Raw genomic sequence first — 17880 nt, forward strand, 5'->3', positions numbered from 1 at the left:
CAAAAAACATTCCAGTAATAGCTATAAAGCAGGAGGTGGAATGTAGAGAGGAATTTGGTGAAATTACAATCACTAAGGAAACAGTATTGAGCAAACTTGTGGATTTGCAGGCTGACAAATCTCAGGGTTCTGATGGACTTTATCCTAGGACCTTAAAAGAGGTGGCTAATAAGGTAGTAGATGCATTGGTGCTAAATTTCCAAAATTTGCTGGATTCTGGAAAGCTTTCATCAGACTGGAAAGTAGCAAATATAACCTCTCTAATCAAGGAGGGAGGCAGAAAACAGAAAACTATAGGCCAGTTAGCTTGACATCTGTCATAGGGAAAGTGTTAGAATCAATCATTAAGGTGGTTATAGCTGGGCGCTTAGAGAAACTTATGATAATCGAGAAGAGTCAGTGTGGTTTTGTGAAAGGGAAATAGTGTATAACCAATTTATTGGAGTTAGTTGAAGCAGTAACATGTGTTGTGGATAAAGGGGAGCCTGTTGACCTGCTGTACATGGATGGCGTCAGCCATGGCGGAATGTGAATCCCACTGGAGGCCGACATGAACCCCGTTTGCATCCCACTAATGGCATGCAGAATAAGGCCCGATGAGAATTATCCTCCCACGCCACATTTACCATTACGCCAGCAGGAAAAATGCCAGCCCATAATACGTCTGGACAAGTGTGACATGAAGAAATCGGGACTTACCCTTAGGACCTTGCTCAGATCACGAACATCCAAGGAGAAGATGATGCTGGAGTACCAGACCCTGGAGAAACACATGCAAGGCACACTGGTGGATTCTCATGGACATGGCTTCACTGTAAAGAGCCCACGGAAGGTGGAAAGTCTCCGTTGATGTCTCAAGTCTGCTTTGGAACATCACAGTCTTGGCCATGGGCTGCTACGGATGATCGGCGGGGGGGGGGAGATGGTCTAGCGGTGAGTGAAAGAGGAAGGTCTAGATATGACTGTGAGAAGAAGGTGTACCGGGTTGGGGTGAGGTTGTGGGGTGGATGACAAAGGTGTCAGGGGGGTTTTGGAGGGGGGGTGCTGAGGCGAGGATCAACAACGGTGGCGTGGGGGTTAGGTTGTAGGGAAGTGAGTATGGGTTTGGGGAGCAGGAGGGTGTAACGGAAGTATACATCCTAACAGCACTGTGGGTTTACCTATGCAACATGGACTGCAGCGGTTCAAGAAGGTAGTTCACCACCACCTTCTCAAGGGTAAGTAAGGATGGGCAATAAATGCTGGCCTAGCCAGCAAAGCCCACATCCTATGAATGAATTTTTTAAGAAGTGTGGAGGTAGGTGTAAGGGGGAGGAAGGTGTAATGGAGGGAGTTTTTTTTTATTCGTTCATGGGATGTAGGCGTCGCTGGCATTGTTCAGGGGGCATTAGAGTCAACCACATCTAGAGTCACATGTAGGCCAGACCAGGTAAGGACAGCAGATTTCCTTCAGTAGAGGATATTATCGAACCAGGTGAGTTTTTACAACAAATGGCAGTGGTTTCATGGGCATTATCAGACTTTTAATTACAGATTTTAATTGAATTCACATTTCGCCATCTGCTGTGGTGGGATTTGAACCCAGGTCCCCAGAGCATTACCCTGGATATCTGGGATACTATACCACTATGTCACTACCTCCCTTTCCCCACGGAGGGGTGGGAAGGGGTTCAGTGGGGTGGGGGAGTTCAGCGGTAAGGGGAAGGAGTTCAGTGGGGCAGAAGGAGTTCGGCGGGGGAGTAGGGGTTCGGCAGGGGTGGGAAGGAGTTTCGGGGGTGGGGGATGGAGATCGGGGCGGGGGAAGGTGTCCAGTGGGGGAGGTGGGAGGAGGGGGTAAGAGTGGAGGAGACAGTAAGGGGTGGGGGATGTCCAGATGAACATGTAAGGGAGGGGCCTGTGGAGTCAATTACTGCTTCCTGGGGAGCAAACTGAGGGTGGGTGTGGTAAGAGGGAATGGTGAGTATGAGGGGAGGCGGCTGAGAGAGCTGGAAGGGTGAGAGTGCGTTGGTCGAGGTAGAAGGGGCAGCATAGTTAGTTGTTGGGCCTTTGGAGGCAGACACGGATCCGGGGGGTGGGAAAGAGGAGGTACCGGACGTCAATGTGGATGGTGGATTCTCAGGAAGGTACGGAATGTGCACGTTCACCTGAACATCCTGGAAAGACAAGGGTTCAGGTTGGTAGGTGAGAGTAGGGAGGTGGAAGGTGATGCCAGAGGGGGTGGACAGTGATGGGAGAAAGGACATGGGTGTCTAGGAGAGGGGAAAGGACATGGGTGACTAGGGGAGGAGAAAGGACAGGGGAGCTATCAGAAACTTATGGTTACCATGGTTGTCGCAGTCGAAAGTGAGCGGAGCCTCGTGTTGAATGGGCAAGGTGCTGTGTGGGAGTGCAGTCAGTCAGTGGGTGGAGATGCAGATTAGCTCAGATGGACAACTGAAAGAGAACCCCAGCAGGCAGCATGAAAAATGCTGGGGGTAGTAATATTAATGTGACGGATGAAGGCTCCACATACATTGGGAGAGTGCTTACACGAGGCTCCAAAAGGCCCTGCACACAAACACACTTCTCCCTCCAGAATCACTCCTGGTTCGGCTGTGTGCAGCTGAACAAGCTCTTGGAGGGTAGGGGGGACTGCACTGGGAGGACTAGTGAAGCCTGCCAATGAAGCTGAAATACAACATTACACATTATTCAGTGAAAGTGAACATATTTTCAGATTATTAAGTGACAAAATGTGTTCACCCATGCAATCACTTGTGTTCAGAATTCCTTAACTTTTCTAGGCCTACCACTTCTAGGTGTTGCCCTGATATCCGCAACAGGTGTGGAGACAGCTTGTGCAATGGTTGGCTCTGTTGCCTCTGATGACTTTGATATGTCTCCTTTAGAGAGCCAAGTCCTTGATGGCCTCAGCTTGCTTTGGCTGTCCTCCTGTGGCCAACTGCTCCCTCTGTGGTGACAGTGGACAAGGTTGAGTGGGTCACCGGCAAAGGGGACTTGAAGGGAGTGGCAATGTCTGAGATTCCTGAGTGGATGATCCAGGGGTGTCCAGCTGCTGCTGTTCCTCCCTTTGTGTGCCCAAGGGCCACGGCCTTACTCCTTGAGGAAAAGGAGCACCTGGGGAGACGTTGAGGTGCTCCATTTCCCTCTCACGTTGCCACTGCAGAAACTCACCCATGGCTATCATGATGGAGTGCTGGTCTGAGCACATCTCAGTGTTCTGCAGGACCAGCGTCTCCATGGCATACGCCATCCTTCCTATGGAGACCTCCATGTGGGCACCACTTCATCAGAGAGCAAGCAGACATACTTCTCCCACTTGCGTTCCACTCTGTTGAGGGCTTCCAACAGCTCTGCATGATGTTCCCATGTCTTCTGCTGACTCTCCACAATGAGTTGGAAGGCCAAATCAAGAGCTTCATCTGACTCAGACCTCACAGATGCCTGTTCCCCAGTAGTCCTTTGAGTGCTGGGAAGCTCGGCTGAACCTTCTGCTGCAGACACGCATCCATGTGGTGACGACCAGACTGTGAATCCAAGCTTGCTCTGGATCTAGGTCCCACTGAGGTGTGTTTCTCTGCGCTAGTGGAGGGTATGCTAAGTGCACTGATGGGTCTTCCAGCTCTTCAATGGAGGAGGTGTTCTCTTGGCTGGAGGTGAGGGCATGGATGGAGTGAGGGACTGGCTGGCTGAGGGTGTCGGCTGCTTGGCAGAGCTCCCTTTGAACCAAAGTAGAGATAATTAGTGCTTGGCAGCAGAGTCAAAAGCAGGAAAGAGAGAACTCACATTTACATTGAGAGAGGGATGATGTGGTGCAGGATCCTCATGTGGGTGTTTGCTGCCACCCTCCCCGTCGTCCAGGTACTGTCCACATCCTCACCAGTCAGCGCCATGGCACACTCCTCAAAGTGAGTAAGGGGCCTAATGTGAGCCACTCCACCCCAGTCTGGGACCTCTCCCTGTTGTTCTGAGCCAACTTCTCCTGAATGAAAACAGATGGAGAGAGTGAGGGGGACGCATGGCACTGCATGGAATGTTTGGGTGGTGAGCAGAGCTATGGACAGAATCAGGATGTGAGCTCCAGAGGATATGAGCCTGATGGAAATGTGAGGATACATGTGAGAGTTAGTGGTGTTGTCCCCTGAGGTGTGAGATCTCTTTGGATGTGTGATGGGTTTGGGAGTGTGAGTTGAGAATGATGAGGTGGTTGACTTACCCTGGCGGAATAGATGAGAGCATTCATTCTCCTCCTGCACTGAATGGCTGACCTCCTCTGCTTGGGTGGCGCTGACACCGCTGCCACCCCCTTCCAGGCCGGATTGGTGACTCTGGATCTCCTGCGGCCAGAGCAGAGATAGAGCACATCGCGGTGGCCTTCCACATCGTCCAGTGGGTGCCCCAGAGAAGCGTCACTAAATTTGGGGGCTGCCATCTTCTTTGCTTTCGGGGCCATGTCTCACCTGGAGCTGTCCTGGTCTGAAGACATGGGCCAGAATTCTACGGCACCATTGCAGCATTGACAGGGCCGTAAAGTGCGGCGAGCCATTCTAAACTCCATTGACTTCAGCAGGACCATAAAATCTCGCTGACGTAAAATTCTGCCCATTAAGCAAGTGTGCGCTCTGGCACGCTTTAAATATGACACCAGGAGCAAGGAATCGCTGAGATCACAGCATGAGTGGCTAATCCAGCCCATCCACTAGTGATCTGGACTGTTTCCCATGAATGCATTATTAATTAAGCCAGATGTGCCGGGAATAGGACAATGCAGTGTGAAAACCCGCCATTGTGGCCAGCAGGTAAAACAATTTTTTCACACCTACTACCACACTTAGTGTAAATCTGGAAAGATCCCACCCAAAGGTTCACCAGGCTAATCCCTTGGATGCTGGGATTGTCCTCTGAGGAGAGATTGAGGAGGCTGAACCCATATTTTGTAGAAGTTAGAAGAATGAGAGGTGATCTCATTGAAGCATACAAAATTCTTACAAGGCTCGATAGAGTAGATGCAGGAAGGATATTTCCCCTGGCTGGGAGGGTCTAGAACCAGCGACAGTCTCAGAATAAGAGGTAAGCCATTTCGGACTGAGATGAGGAGGAATTTCTTCACTTGGAAGGTGGTGAATCTTTGGAATCCCAGAGGTCTGTGGAGATTCAGTTATTGAGTATATTCCAAGACAGAGATCGATAGATTTCTAGATATTAAAGATATTAAGGGATATGGGGATCATGCGGGAAAAATGGCATTGAAGTAGAAGATCAACCATGATCTGGTTGAATGGTGGAGCAGGTCCGAGGGCCAAATGGCCTACTCCTGCTCCTATTTCCTATGACCCTATGTTCTATGCCTAAAGTACTGTGTACAGTTTTGGTCTCCTTACATTAGGAAATATATACTTGCCATGGAGGGTGTGCAACAAAGGCTTATTAGATTGATTCCTGAGTTGAGAGGACTGTCCTATGTGGAGAGATTAAGTAGAATGGACTAATAATCTCTGGAGTGAGAAGTGAACTCATTCAAATGTATAAAGTTCTTAGCTTGACAGGTTGGACGCTGAGTCACTGTTTTCCTTGGCTGGAGAGTCTAGAACCATGGATATTAGTCTCAAGATAAGGGGTCAGCCATTTAGGACTGAGATAAGAAATTTCTTTACTTAGGAGGCTATGAACTGTTAGAATTCCCTACCCCAGAGGGCTGTAGTTGCTTGGTCAATGTATACAGTGAAAACTGAGATTGATAGTTTCTGCGGCGTTGAAGGATATAGGAATAGGGTGAGAAAGTGGAGTTGATATAGAAGTTCAGTCATGAACTTATTAAATAATGGAGCAGGCTCAAGGGCCGTATGACCTACTCTTGCTTCTATTTCTTGCGTTCCTAGAACTGCTCTGTATTTATCTTTTGGACCTTCAACATCTGGCATAATTGGGGAATGCACATGCACCAATCAGTTATCCTATGTACATCAAAGGAACCCAGTTTGCATGTAGTAATTAAACATAGAGCGAAAGGCCTTAGGAAATGTGTTGGGCAAGATCTGAGTTGGAGCAGGGCAGAAACTGCAACACAGCTTCTTTAGGGCTTGTCCTGTTCCATTTCCACTAGAATTATGAAGATTTGAACCTATTCTATTCCAATTGCCTCTCATGATGTTATTTAAACTCATTTATGCAAACGTAATTTTTTTTTAAATACAGAAATTAAATAAATTTTATATCTAAACATAGGTATTCCTAATGTTTTGAAATTTAAAAGTATTAATAGATATATTTTAATGTTAATTAATTTTGCTATGTTGCACTGAAGGATTTCAGAAAATCACGTCCAGCTACATTTTAGCTCCGTGAAATAATAACCTATGTTACAAAGAAAGGCTCAGACTTTTGTATTTTTCATTAATATTATCCTACATAGTAAAATTAGACATGATTTGATCGCAAGAGTTGAGAGGAAGTGGAATGGAGGGTGGAAGAGGGAATGCTTTATTTTGTTTTAAAACAACCTGAAGATTACATTACTCCCTTCAGGGAGCACCAGCTGTTCCTAGTGAGTTGCAGTGTAGCGATACTTTACTCTGCTTTTCAGAAACTAAAGGTTGGCCATCTATAATTCCTCTTGAACAGGGCAAAGTTTGGGATACGGTTTTGTGAACTACGTCGATCCAAAGGATGCAGAAAAAGCAATTAATACTCTAAACGGACTTAGACTTCAGACCAAAACCATAAAGGTAAGAGGTATCTTATTTGTTTTCAGCATTGGTTTTTGAGGTTCATATCAAAGTGTTTTCTTAAATAAAAAAAGAAATATCTGCCTTATGTAAATGTTAAATTACACAGGATAGTTTTGACTTTGAGTGATTGCCCAAAATTGCTGATATTGATTCAGCTACCCGTTACACATTTAAGTGGGCATGAAAATTGGGAGAAATTTATAACTGGCTGCTGAATTAATATCACCTGTTTTATACCATTATCCAGTCAAAGTTACCCCTACAGCAAATAGTTTACACACACAGCTGTTGACTGCAGCCTTTAATCTTAAAAGGTGCTTTCTAATATCTGATGCAACAAATTTGAGTGATGCAGCTTCCAGTGGATAAACAAGAAAAGTGTAAAGTCTTTTGAAATTATATAGCCAGACATTAAAGTATTGCTACTTTTCACTTTTTCATCTTGTTCATATGTCTAATAAAGCTTTAGGTGACAGGATAGGCAATTTTCTTTAATATATTCTTCACCTCAGCTTTTACTTATTAATTTTGATACCAGAACTTTATAACTCAATGGGTTAGAAATTAGTCCAGGCACAAAATGTGCTTAGAGGGACCAATTTAGGGACACAACCCGCAGCTGATTTTGTGCTGAGGTACCGATGCCACGAAATAAAAAAGAGGCACATGTAAATAAGGGGCTTAACTCCTGTTTAAGGACCCCCCTGAAAAATTCTTTGGCGCTGAGCAGGGCATGTTCTGGGCATGTTCCACTAATGTTTTTCAAAGGCTTGCTATGGCATAACAGCTGGCTACCAACAAAATCTTTATGATATTTTTACCTACCTTCATATGGAGGAAAGAGGTTCCACAGCGTGCCTGAAGGCTGCTGTATTTGCCCTCTTCCCATTTGCTACCTCCACTTAAAATCAGGGTTTTATATTTTTCTCATTGGTTTTTGGTTACCAGAAATTCTGGCTGTTTATAGCATAAATTTCTCAATTCATTAAATTTCATTTCAATTAATACACATACATAGTTTGATGCAGTAGCTTCAGCAAACTTTAAATGTAGGTTATATTTCATCTTGCAAAAATTAGGTTCTTAATTGTTGTGTTGTCCATACAGACAGTTATCCACGGTAAATAAGTGTGTTGCTTATAAAATATCCATGACAGTATGAATTTACCAATTTCATGATAAATGGATGGGCAGAAGATATTTTGGCAAGCCAAGAATAGCACAAATTGTTTCAAAGCTACTATTCATGAATATAACTCCTGTTTAAGGACCCCCTGCTCTGCTCATACATGTTATTTTTATAAAAGCTTACTTAGCAGAATTTCTTGTTTTTATCTCTTCTCTAGGTTTCTTATGCTCGTCCAAGCTCTGCATCAATTCGTGATGCTAATTTGTACGTTAGTGGCCTTCCTAAATCTATGACTCAAAAAGAATTGGAGCAGATGTTTTCACAATATGGCCGAATCATCACTTCCAGAATTTTAGTTGACCAAGTCACTGGTAAGTGTTACTGATACTTCTTTTTCCAGATAACCAATGACAATATTTTAACAATACTAATATTTTCAAGGAGCAAAATTATCACCAATAAATATCTTGAATTTTTTAAAGCAATGGGAATCTTTGATTTTATTGTAATTTTTTTATAAATAGCCACGTGAACAAACATGGCTTTTCATTTATTAAGTTTTGCAGTTTGTTTGGAATTCATTCTGCTCTGAGAGCTGCCTTTTATCCGATCATTCAAAGCAGCATAATGCTGACTGATGAGTATGTACAATGTTGTCAAGGAATAATAAAAAGAAACAAGAAGTTATGTAAAATATATTGCATTTGACCCTCAAGTTTTCAGATTTTACATAAAGATTTTATGTATTATTTTTAAAGTGATGGCCTGGTCTTTCCTCCCTTCCCCCTTAATTGAAACATATCTCCAGGATCTTGAGGGAGGGGCAGAGACTCCTGTCCATCACAGATATGTGCCTCTAACAGGCTAATTTTCTAGTCTTGGGTCACAGAATCACACAGTGTAGAAGAGACCCTTTAGCCCATCAAGTCTGCACCGACACGTGAGAAACACCTGACCTACCTACCTAACCCCATTTACCAGCACTTGGCCCATAGCCTTGAATGTTATGATGTGCCAAGTGCTCATCCAGGTAATTTTTAAAGGATGCGAGGCAACCCGCCTCCATCACCCTCTCAGGCAGCGCATTCCAGACCATCACCACCCTCTAGTTGAAAAAGTTTTTCCTCACATTCCTCCTATACCTCCTGCCCCTCACCTTGAACTTATGTCCCCACGTGACTGACCCTTCAACTAAGGGGGATAGCTGCTCCCTATCCACCCTGTCCACGCCCCTCCATGTACACCTCAATTAGTTTTGCATATTGGAGAAAGGCTGCTCAGCCTCTGCCCAAAAAGGAGGGTGGAGTTTTGATACTGTAGTACCCAGGAGGCCTAACATTGTTAGGACGTAGGCAGCCTCCATGCTGACTGCAAAACTGCACATTTAAATAAATGCATTTTTAAATCTTTCACATTTCAGTCCTGCTGAGCACTGTTTACACCCAGATTTCTTGGCCCACCCACCATTGACCATTGAATGCTAGATGCCTGTATTCAACTTTCAATTGGTAGGTAACACTGCAGAAGCTGTTTCCCTCATTTACGTTTAGTTAATATATTTCGTCCAGCCATGGATGGTTGTATCATTACTCGTTGGAGCCAGGCCCCAGTGATGCAAGGGCACAGTGGTTGTGAGCTCCATGCAGCTCTGCTAACCCTAGACCAGTGAAATATCAACAGACAAGGGCTGAAAATCTAAACTTATACCTTAAACTCAGGGCTATTCATACATGGTAATGATGTCAGACATATAATTAAAACAATTATTTCTATATTTCAACATCATTTATCTTGGCAGAAAAAAACTAATAGACTGTGACAAAGGAAAACTTTCCCTCCTCGACCTCCACCTCTCTGCAGCCTTTGACATGCTTGCCATATCATCCTCCTCCAACACCTTTCCAATGTCGTCCACTAGGTGGGACTCTGCTCTCACCTGGTTCCATTCTTATCTATATAATTGTAGCCAGAGAATCACTTGCAATGGTTTCTATTCCTGCTCCCGCATCGTTATCTCGGGTGTTCCTCAAGGATCTATCCTTGGTTACTTCCTATTTCTCATCTACATGCTGCCAATCAACGACATCATCCAAAAGCACAGCGTTGGTTTGTGATGACAGCCAACTCTACCTCACCATCACCCCCCAATTCCTGCCCTATTACTAAATTATCAGACTGCTTATCTGACATCCAGTACTGGATGAACAAAGATTTCCTCCAATTAAATATTGGGTTCGGGATTTTCTATGGCCGCCAGCGTCGGGCGTGTTCGGTGGCGTGAGTGGACAATATGGCGACAAGCCAAAAATCGGTTTCATGACGTCGTGAAACCAGTTTGCAATCATCCGCTTCACCTGCCAATGGCTGACCGCATTCCTGGCCATCGGACATCAGGAACCTCATTGCAATTCATCAGCATATCATTATAAGGCCAGCCCACCGGACTCATTGCCCCTCCTCATGTCCATGTCGCAGGAAAACACGCCGACATGTTTCGCAACTGCATATATAAGGCGTGCACTAGGCGGGCTGCACTTCGCTCGAAACTTCAAGGTCCGTTTGCCTACCTTGCTTCAGTCGGCACTCGCAGTTATCAGTGCCGGGGTTCACAGACAGCATCACTACACTTTTAGGGGGTCTCATGGGTATGCTCCTACTTACCAGATCAGCCATACTGGGTGGCTTTTCAACGGCTGCAGGACAAAGTCTTGCTTGGGGAAGGGGGAGAAGTGGCCTCAGGTGACGGAAGAGGCTGCAGAGCGAGAGCGGTACTGGGGAAGGAGGGTACCCCAGGATGTGTGTAGGGGCACATGTTGATCTGTGCAAGTGACCTCAGGATAGTGAGTGCTGAAGAGGCAGTCTCCAGAGGAGATGAGGCCAGATGGACATGTGAGTGTATGTGTGTGAGAATGGGTGGTGATATCCCTTGAGCTGGCAGTGAGTGAGATGCCAGTGAATGTGTGATGGGCTTGAGTGTAAGAGTTTAGAGTAATACCCTGGCTGCATGAATGAGATCATTCATCCTCTATCTGCACTGGATGGCCAACCTCTTCTGTGCAACATTGGCACTGATCACCACTGCCATTGTGTACCACGATGATGGGGTAGAGGACAGGCCTCCATAGTGTCCAAAAGGCACTTGAGGGCTGCAGTTTTCTTCCTTTTTGGAGCCATGTCTTCTTTACTGCAGTCCTGGGCTGGAAGCACCGAGCACAGCTGTACTTTAAATGTGGTGCCTGGCATGATGAAGCAACGAGGTGACGGCGTGGCAGGCAAATTGGAGCCTGTCCGCCATTGAAATGGCATGTATCCCAGGAATGCATAATTAATGCAGCAGGTTTGGGGCAATATGGTGTGAAAAGCCGCCATTGCGGCCGGCAGGTAATCTGGGACGATTCTGCCCAGGGATGACTGAAGCAGTTGTTTTCAATCCTCACTCCAAACTCCTTTTCTAACTATCAATCCATCCTTCTCCCTGACAACAGTCTAAAACTAAGGCAGTCTGTTCACAATTTTGAAGTCATATTCGACTTCGAGATAAGCTTCCGACCTTGTATTTGCGCCATCACTAAAACCTCCATAACATCGTCCAACCTTGCCCCTATCTCATCTGAAACCCTCATTCATGCCTTCATTACCTCTAGACTTGACTATTCAAATGCATGCTTGGCTGATCTCTCATTCTACACTCTAAACTTGAGGTCATTCAAAACTGCTGTCTGTGCCTTAAATTGCACCAAGTCCCCTATTACCCCTATATTCGCTGATCTACATTGCCTCCCAAACAATTATGGCTTAATTTTAAAAACCTCATCCTGTTCAAATCCCTCTATGGCCTCACCCCTCCCTATCTCTGTAACTTCCTCCAGCTCCACAAACCTCCGAGATATGTGCACTTTTCTATTTCTGGCCTCTTGTGTATCCCTGATTTTAATTGCTTCATCATTGGTGGCTGTGCCTTCCATTGCCTAAACCCAAAGCTATGGTATACCCTTCCTACATCTCTCTACCTTGCTTGCCTCCTTTGAGACACTCCTTAAAACTGATCTCTTTGACCAAGCTTTTGGTCATCTAACCTAATATCTCCTTATGCGGCTCAGTGTCATACTTTGTTCTATACTGCTCCTGAGAAGCACCTTGGGATGTTTTATTATGTTGAGAGCGCTATATAAATATAAATTCTTGTTATTGTAATCACTAGTATAGGTTGAATGTGACTGAATGCTATTTGTTAAAGATATGTGCGCTAAAATTCCTGGGGCATAATGATATGAAACACTGCAATCTGAATGGGCAGGGACAGACTTTGACACATGACCTGGATGCACAGATCCCTTCCCCTTCCATCCATAAAAAGTTGCACGGGAGTTGAGACAGTCACATAATACATACAGGAGGACATATTGTGCCAAAACGCAAATGAGGAAATTTTAGCATATGACATTTGTCCTGTTGGTTTGCATCCCAGCAGAATTGGGCTCAATGTTCTCTGCATCCATCAATGTTAAAGACTAAGGACTAAGATTCAGCTGCAGCATGAGTAGCCTTTGGATTGTATTCAGTTTTCATGTTAATGGTCTCATTTTTATCCTCTGCTATAATGCCATTGCATCATTGTATCGTGATAGTCTTAGGCCTGAATTTTTGAGGTGGCAGCCGGGCTTGGCGGGAGCGGGCGGGGGCAGAAGCAGAGCCGATCGCTGCCCGCGATTGGCTCCACGCTGCCATTTTACGTGGGCGGGACAATTAAGGCCCGCCCATCTTAAGATACGACCAGTAGCACTCAGTGCTACTTGTGCGGGTAGAGGGAGGAAGGAGAGTCAGGGCCAGCACTCTTTCATGCATGCGCGCAAAAGAGTGCTTCAATCTCCCTAAGGCACGGAGCTGCCTCAGGGAGATTGAAGAGCTTCTGAAATTATTAAATAAAAGATTTATAAATGTATTTAAATATGTCCTCTCATGTGACATGTTTTTATTTTTATGGAATTTTTTTTATTTATTTAATAAACGCTTTAGGAAACCTCATCCCACTCGTGGATAAGGTTTCCTAAAAAACGCAAAGACTGCTTGGCCTTTTCACCTACTTACCAATCTTAAGGTTGGACGGGCAGCGATTACAATAACCTTAATTAGATCCATAAAAGGCCATTTACATATCGGCGGGCGCGCAGCGGACTCCGGTGTGCGCCCACTGAACGAACCATCGCAACTTAGCGCGATGACGTCGGGACGCACGCCAGACGTCATCGGGTGTCATTTTATGTGTCGGCGTGCCAGTCCCGCCACCTCACGCCAACTGAAAAATTATGTCCTTAGTAATACTGAGTTCAGGTTATCTACAGGATACTAAAATATACACAAAGATACCAACCCTTATGGCTAACTGTACCACACTTAGAGACCTTTAATATTTAAGCCGATGTTAGACATCATAACCTGCATAATGTGACATTGGACAGAATTTTACAGGGACCGTAAAATTCTGCCCATTTACTATTGACTTACACTAACTTACATCAGCCCAACCTTCCAAAGAGTTATAAACGCCTATGGTGTCAAGTTTCATGATGTTACTTATTAACCCTTATGGTGGCTTTAAGACAGCAGTAGAGATAAACATCCACAAGGATGTTGAAACCACACAAGAACAGGCATAATCGTTGTGAATCTATCTGTACCAGTCATAGAGACCTTGAATGTCAATGCCGATTCTGGATGTTTTCCAGAATATTGATGTCAGACAAATCTTGTAAAGCTATCTGTAATAAAACAGAGCCTTTAACACAAAAGGATTTTTTAATACAGTCTTTCCTGCTAGCATTCCTAACAGCTACCCTCCTCAGAACTATAGAGGGTGACCTGCACATTGCATTAGGAAAGTACCAAGCATATATTCAGGAAAAAAATAACTGATTTGATTAAATATTAACTGGACAATATGGGTGATATTTTAAAGAGGTGAAAGAGGTTTGATAGACTAGGTAAAAATTGATGCATTGGAGCATACTAAATGAAATGATTTAAAGGGAATAGTGTACATCATTTATTGGATGGTAAGTTGCCTCCAGGGATAATGTGTAAATGAACTGACAAGATCTAACTTGGATAGAGCAAGGGACTGATGGTATGAAATAGATCATGGATGACACTGATTAATTTTATGATAACTCAAGCTGAGAGGTCAGAGAAAAGTGGATTTAAGTACACCCTGCAAAGGATATCAATTTAGAGTCAATACACAATCTAGCAAAGATTAACAAAAAGTAGTTAATAATAACTAATTGTTGGCTTGCTCTTGGAACTGGTTGTCTCCTTGCCTTTGCATTGAAAATTGAATTGAATTAAAAATATATTTTGCAAACCTGGCTGCCAGCTGACTATGCAGGGGAAATCCTAACCTGATACCCCCAGGCCCCAAATATTTTGATATATAGCCTCTGTATATATCAAAATACAGATGATTTTACCTGATCTCTCAAGCAGCATTATTTTAGGATACCGCCACGTTTATGGATTGGATATGTTGCAGGTGATGCAACTATTAAGTGGAACCTATGATGAGGATGCACTGAAGAACAGAATACCAAATGTGTTTAGTCGTGCTACAACACCATTATGTGAAATGGTTAATGTGGCTTGGGAGAGTGAGAAAATAAACTGTAGCATTACTAGTTTAAACTCTTTGTACAAGACTCTTACACATGCTCAATAGATAAATTGACCTTTTACATGCAAAGGAATGGAACGACACTGCTTAAAATCAGTGATGGGCAAGAGGTCAGAATTACAGAAGTGTAGAGATCGCAGAGGGTTGCAGGACTGGAGGATGTTACAACGATGGAGGGATTTGAAGAAAAGATGATAAGTTTAAAATTGAGATTTTGCCAAAACAGGAGCCAGCATTGGTCAGCAAGCACAAGGGTAATCAGGGAATGAGACTTAATGCAAGTTCGGATATGATAAAGGGTATAGTTGTATGCTCTGGTACCTATCAAAGGGATTGAAATTAGAGTATAGAGGGATATAAATTTTGAAATTCTAAAATTCAGGGTTAGTTCCCCAAAGTTAACGTTAAATTTGGAACAATAGATTGCAAGAAGCAATAATACTAAGAAAGTGCTGGAGAATGGACAAATATTTTGCTTCTGTTTTCACTATAGAGGATACAAAAAACATCCAGTAATAGCTGCACATCAGGAGATGGAAGGGAGAAGAGATTTGGTGAAATTACATTCAATAGGGAAGTGGTACTGAGCAAACTGATGAAGCTGCAGGCTGACAAGTCTCTGGGTCCTGATAGACTTCATCCTAGGCTCTTAAAAGAGATGGCTAATGAGGTAGTAGATATGTTAGTGCTAATTTTCCAAAATTTGCTAGATTCTGGAAAGGTTCCATCAGACTTGAAAGTAGAAAATATGACTCCTCTATTCAAGAAGTGAGGGAGGCAGAAAACAGGAAACTATAGGCCAGTTAGCTTGCTATCAGCTGTGGGGAAGGTGTTGGAATCAATCATTAAGGAGGTTATAGCTGGGCACTTAAAGAAACTCAAGGTAAGAGTCAGTGTAGCTTTGTGAAAGGAAAATCGTGTTTAACTAATTTATTGGAGTTCTTTGAAGGAGTAACATGCACTGTGAATAAAGGGGAGCCTGTAGACAAGCTGTACTAAGATTTCAGAAGGCATTTGATAAGGTGCCACATCAAAATTATTTGGAAAATAAAAGCTCATGGTGTAGGGTGTAACATATTAGCATGGATAGAAGATTGGCTGGCTGGCAGAAAACAAAGTATGCATAAATGGGTCCTGTGCTGGGGCCTCAACGTTTTACAATTTATGTCAGTGACTTAGATAAGGGGAGTAAAGGCATGGTAACTAACTTTGCAGGTGATACAAAGATAGGCAGGAAAGTATGTTGTGAAGAGGACATAAGGAGGTTGCAGATGCATATAGATAGGTTGAGTGCATGGGCAAAAATCTGGCAAATGGAGTATAATTGGGAAATTGTGAAGTTATTCACTTTGGCAGGAAGAATAAAAAAGCAAAGTATTACTTAAATGGAGAATGGCTGCAGATTTGAGGTGCAGAGGGATTTAGGTGTTCTACTGCATGAATCACAAAAGGTTAGTATGCAGCTACAGCAAGTAATTAAGAAAGCTAATGGAATGCTATCCTTCACTACAAGAGGAACATGAAAGCAAGGATGTTATGCTTCAGTTATACAGGGCGTTAGTGAGACCACATCTCAAATATTGTGTGCAGTTTTGGTCTCCTTATTTAAGGAAGGTTGTAAAAGCGTTGGAGGGGTTTCAGAAGAGGTTTACTAGATTAATACCTGGAATGAGCGGGTTTGGCTGGGCTTGTTTCTACTGGAGTTTAGAAGAACGAGTGGTGATTTGATTGAAGCACACAAGATCCTGAAAGGTCTTGACAATGTGGACTTGTAAAGGATGTTTCCTCTTGTGGGTGAGCCCAGAACTAGGGGACACAGTTTTAAAATTGGAGTTGTCCTTTTAAGACAGAGATGAGGAGAAATTTTTTCTCTGAGGGTTGTGTGACTTTTGAACTCTCTGCCTCCAAAGTGGTGGAGGCAGGGCCATTGAATATTTGTAAGGTAGAGGTATATAGATTCTTGTTAGGCAAGGGAATCAAAGGTTATGGGAGAAGATGGGAATGTGGAATTCGAAACACAAACAGATCAGCCATGATCTTATTAAATGGCGGCAGAGGCTCAAGGGACCGAATGGCCATCTAATAAGTTAAGATGATTTTTAGTATATTGTGGTATTTGGGGTATCTTCAGTTTTAAAACCTAGATTGCTGTACAATGTATTATGATTTTTCTTGTTTGCATCTTGACGTATACTTTTAAACAAGTAAAACAAATGCTGCTGAAATAGATGGATAAAGATATGGGGCAAGATTTATGCTGCGGAGATAGGAAACAGAAATTGGGACTACTTCCAAGTCCCAAACCTCCCCTTGGGGGTGGTGGGGACAATCATCAGACCCAAGTTTCATCAGTTGGCATAGAGATTGACTTGGCAGGAAATTAGTGGCCTGAGGGTGGAAATGGAGGTGGGACTATACAAGCGTGGACCCGATTTAAACGGGGGTTCACTGCTGTTACTTCGGTCTGGAACAGCAGAGAAGATGTGAATGCATGAATGTATCAGGAGAGTGAGTGGCCTGGAACTTGGGGTCGGCCCCTAGATTCTCTAATACAGACCTGAAGGTTGTAGAGGGGAGGAGGGAGGCCCTCTTCCCAGAGAGTGACAGGAGGGGGCCATCCACACAAACCAAGCAGACCTGGATGGACATAGCTGATAGAGTAAGTAGAAGTGTGATCTGTAGAAGTTGGATCCAGTGTCAGAAGAGGTTCAATGACCAAATACATTCTGGCAAGGTGAGTGCAAACCCCAGCAAACTGACCCTGGGTATTCCCCCTTCAGCAGTCACACCTGTCGAGGAACATCAGGGTGTATACTGCTCCTGAATATGGGTGGAGTGTGTACCAAAGGTATCTACTAACCCATCAGAATGGCTCAGAGCTATAGTGGTGCTGAGGACCAGCCAGCATTGAAACATGCAGCTTTTAATGAAAAGGAATAGCTGGCATTGGCTATAGAAGCCAGCAATGCCTTATCTCTCTCTCTTTTAGCCTTGCAATAGAAACAGGCCCATAATGCCCAGGGGAGGTCCCAAACTGGTGGAGGGGTTCCTACCTTCATGTGATCATAGTGATGGAGGAGGGAGCCATGGACATTACCAGGATGACAGGCTGTGAAGAAGCTGGCCATGGAGAGATGGGCAGTCGCAGCGGACATGGTGACTAGAAAAGGTAATGTGCTTACTAAGGGATAGTCATGCACTCCACATCCGACAGCATACTAAGCACTGAGTTGTATTGAGAAGCTTAAGCACTGTAGAGACTTTTGCTTTCCACAGTTAGCCTCTGTCCCCGACAGGTGCAGACACTGAGCCAAGGCGACCGTCTTCTTCACCGTCAGCTGGTCAAAAGTTGCAAC

At 44.1% G+C, this 17880-nt stretch overlaps 1 protein-coding gene across 8 annotated transcripts in view; it reads left to right on the top strand.

The window, feature by feature from the left end:
* elavl4 (ELAV like neuron-specific RNA binding protein 4) overlaps positions 1-17880 on the top strand; it is a 129278-nt gene that overhangs the window by 80351 nt on the left and 31047 nt on the right. For all 8 annotated transcript variants that reach the window (XM_041208734.1, XM_041208737.1, XM_041208735.1 and 5 more), the window contains 2 exons: positions 6622-6725; positions 8075-8228. In XM_041208734.1, coding sequence (XP_041064668.1) covers positions 6622-6725; positions 8075-8228 — 258 coding nt within the window. The remainder of the gene's footprint in view (positions 1-6621; positions 6726-8074; positions 8229-17880) is intronic.

This window comes from Carcharodon carcharias, chromosome 16 (assembly GCF_017639515.1).
Source record: "Carcharodon carcharias isolate sCarCar2 chromosome 16, sCarCar2.pri, whole genome shotgun sequence".
In the NCBI taxonomy this organism is placed as follows: Eukaryota; Metazoa; Chordata; class Chondrichthyes; order Lamniformes; family Lamnidae; genus Carcharodon; species Carcharodon carcharias.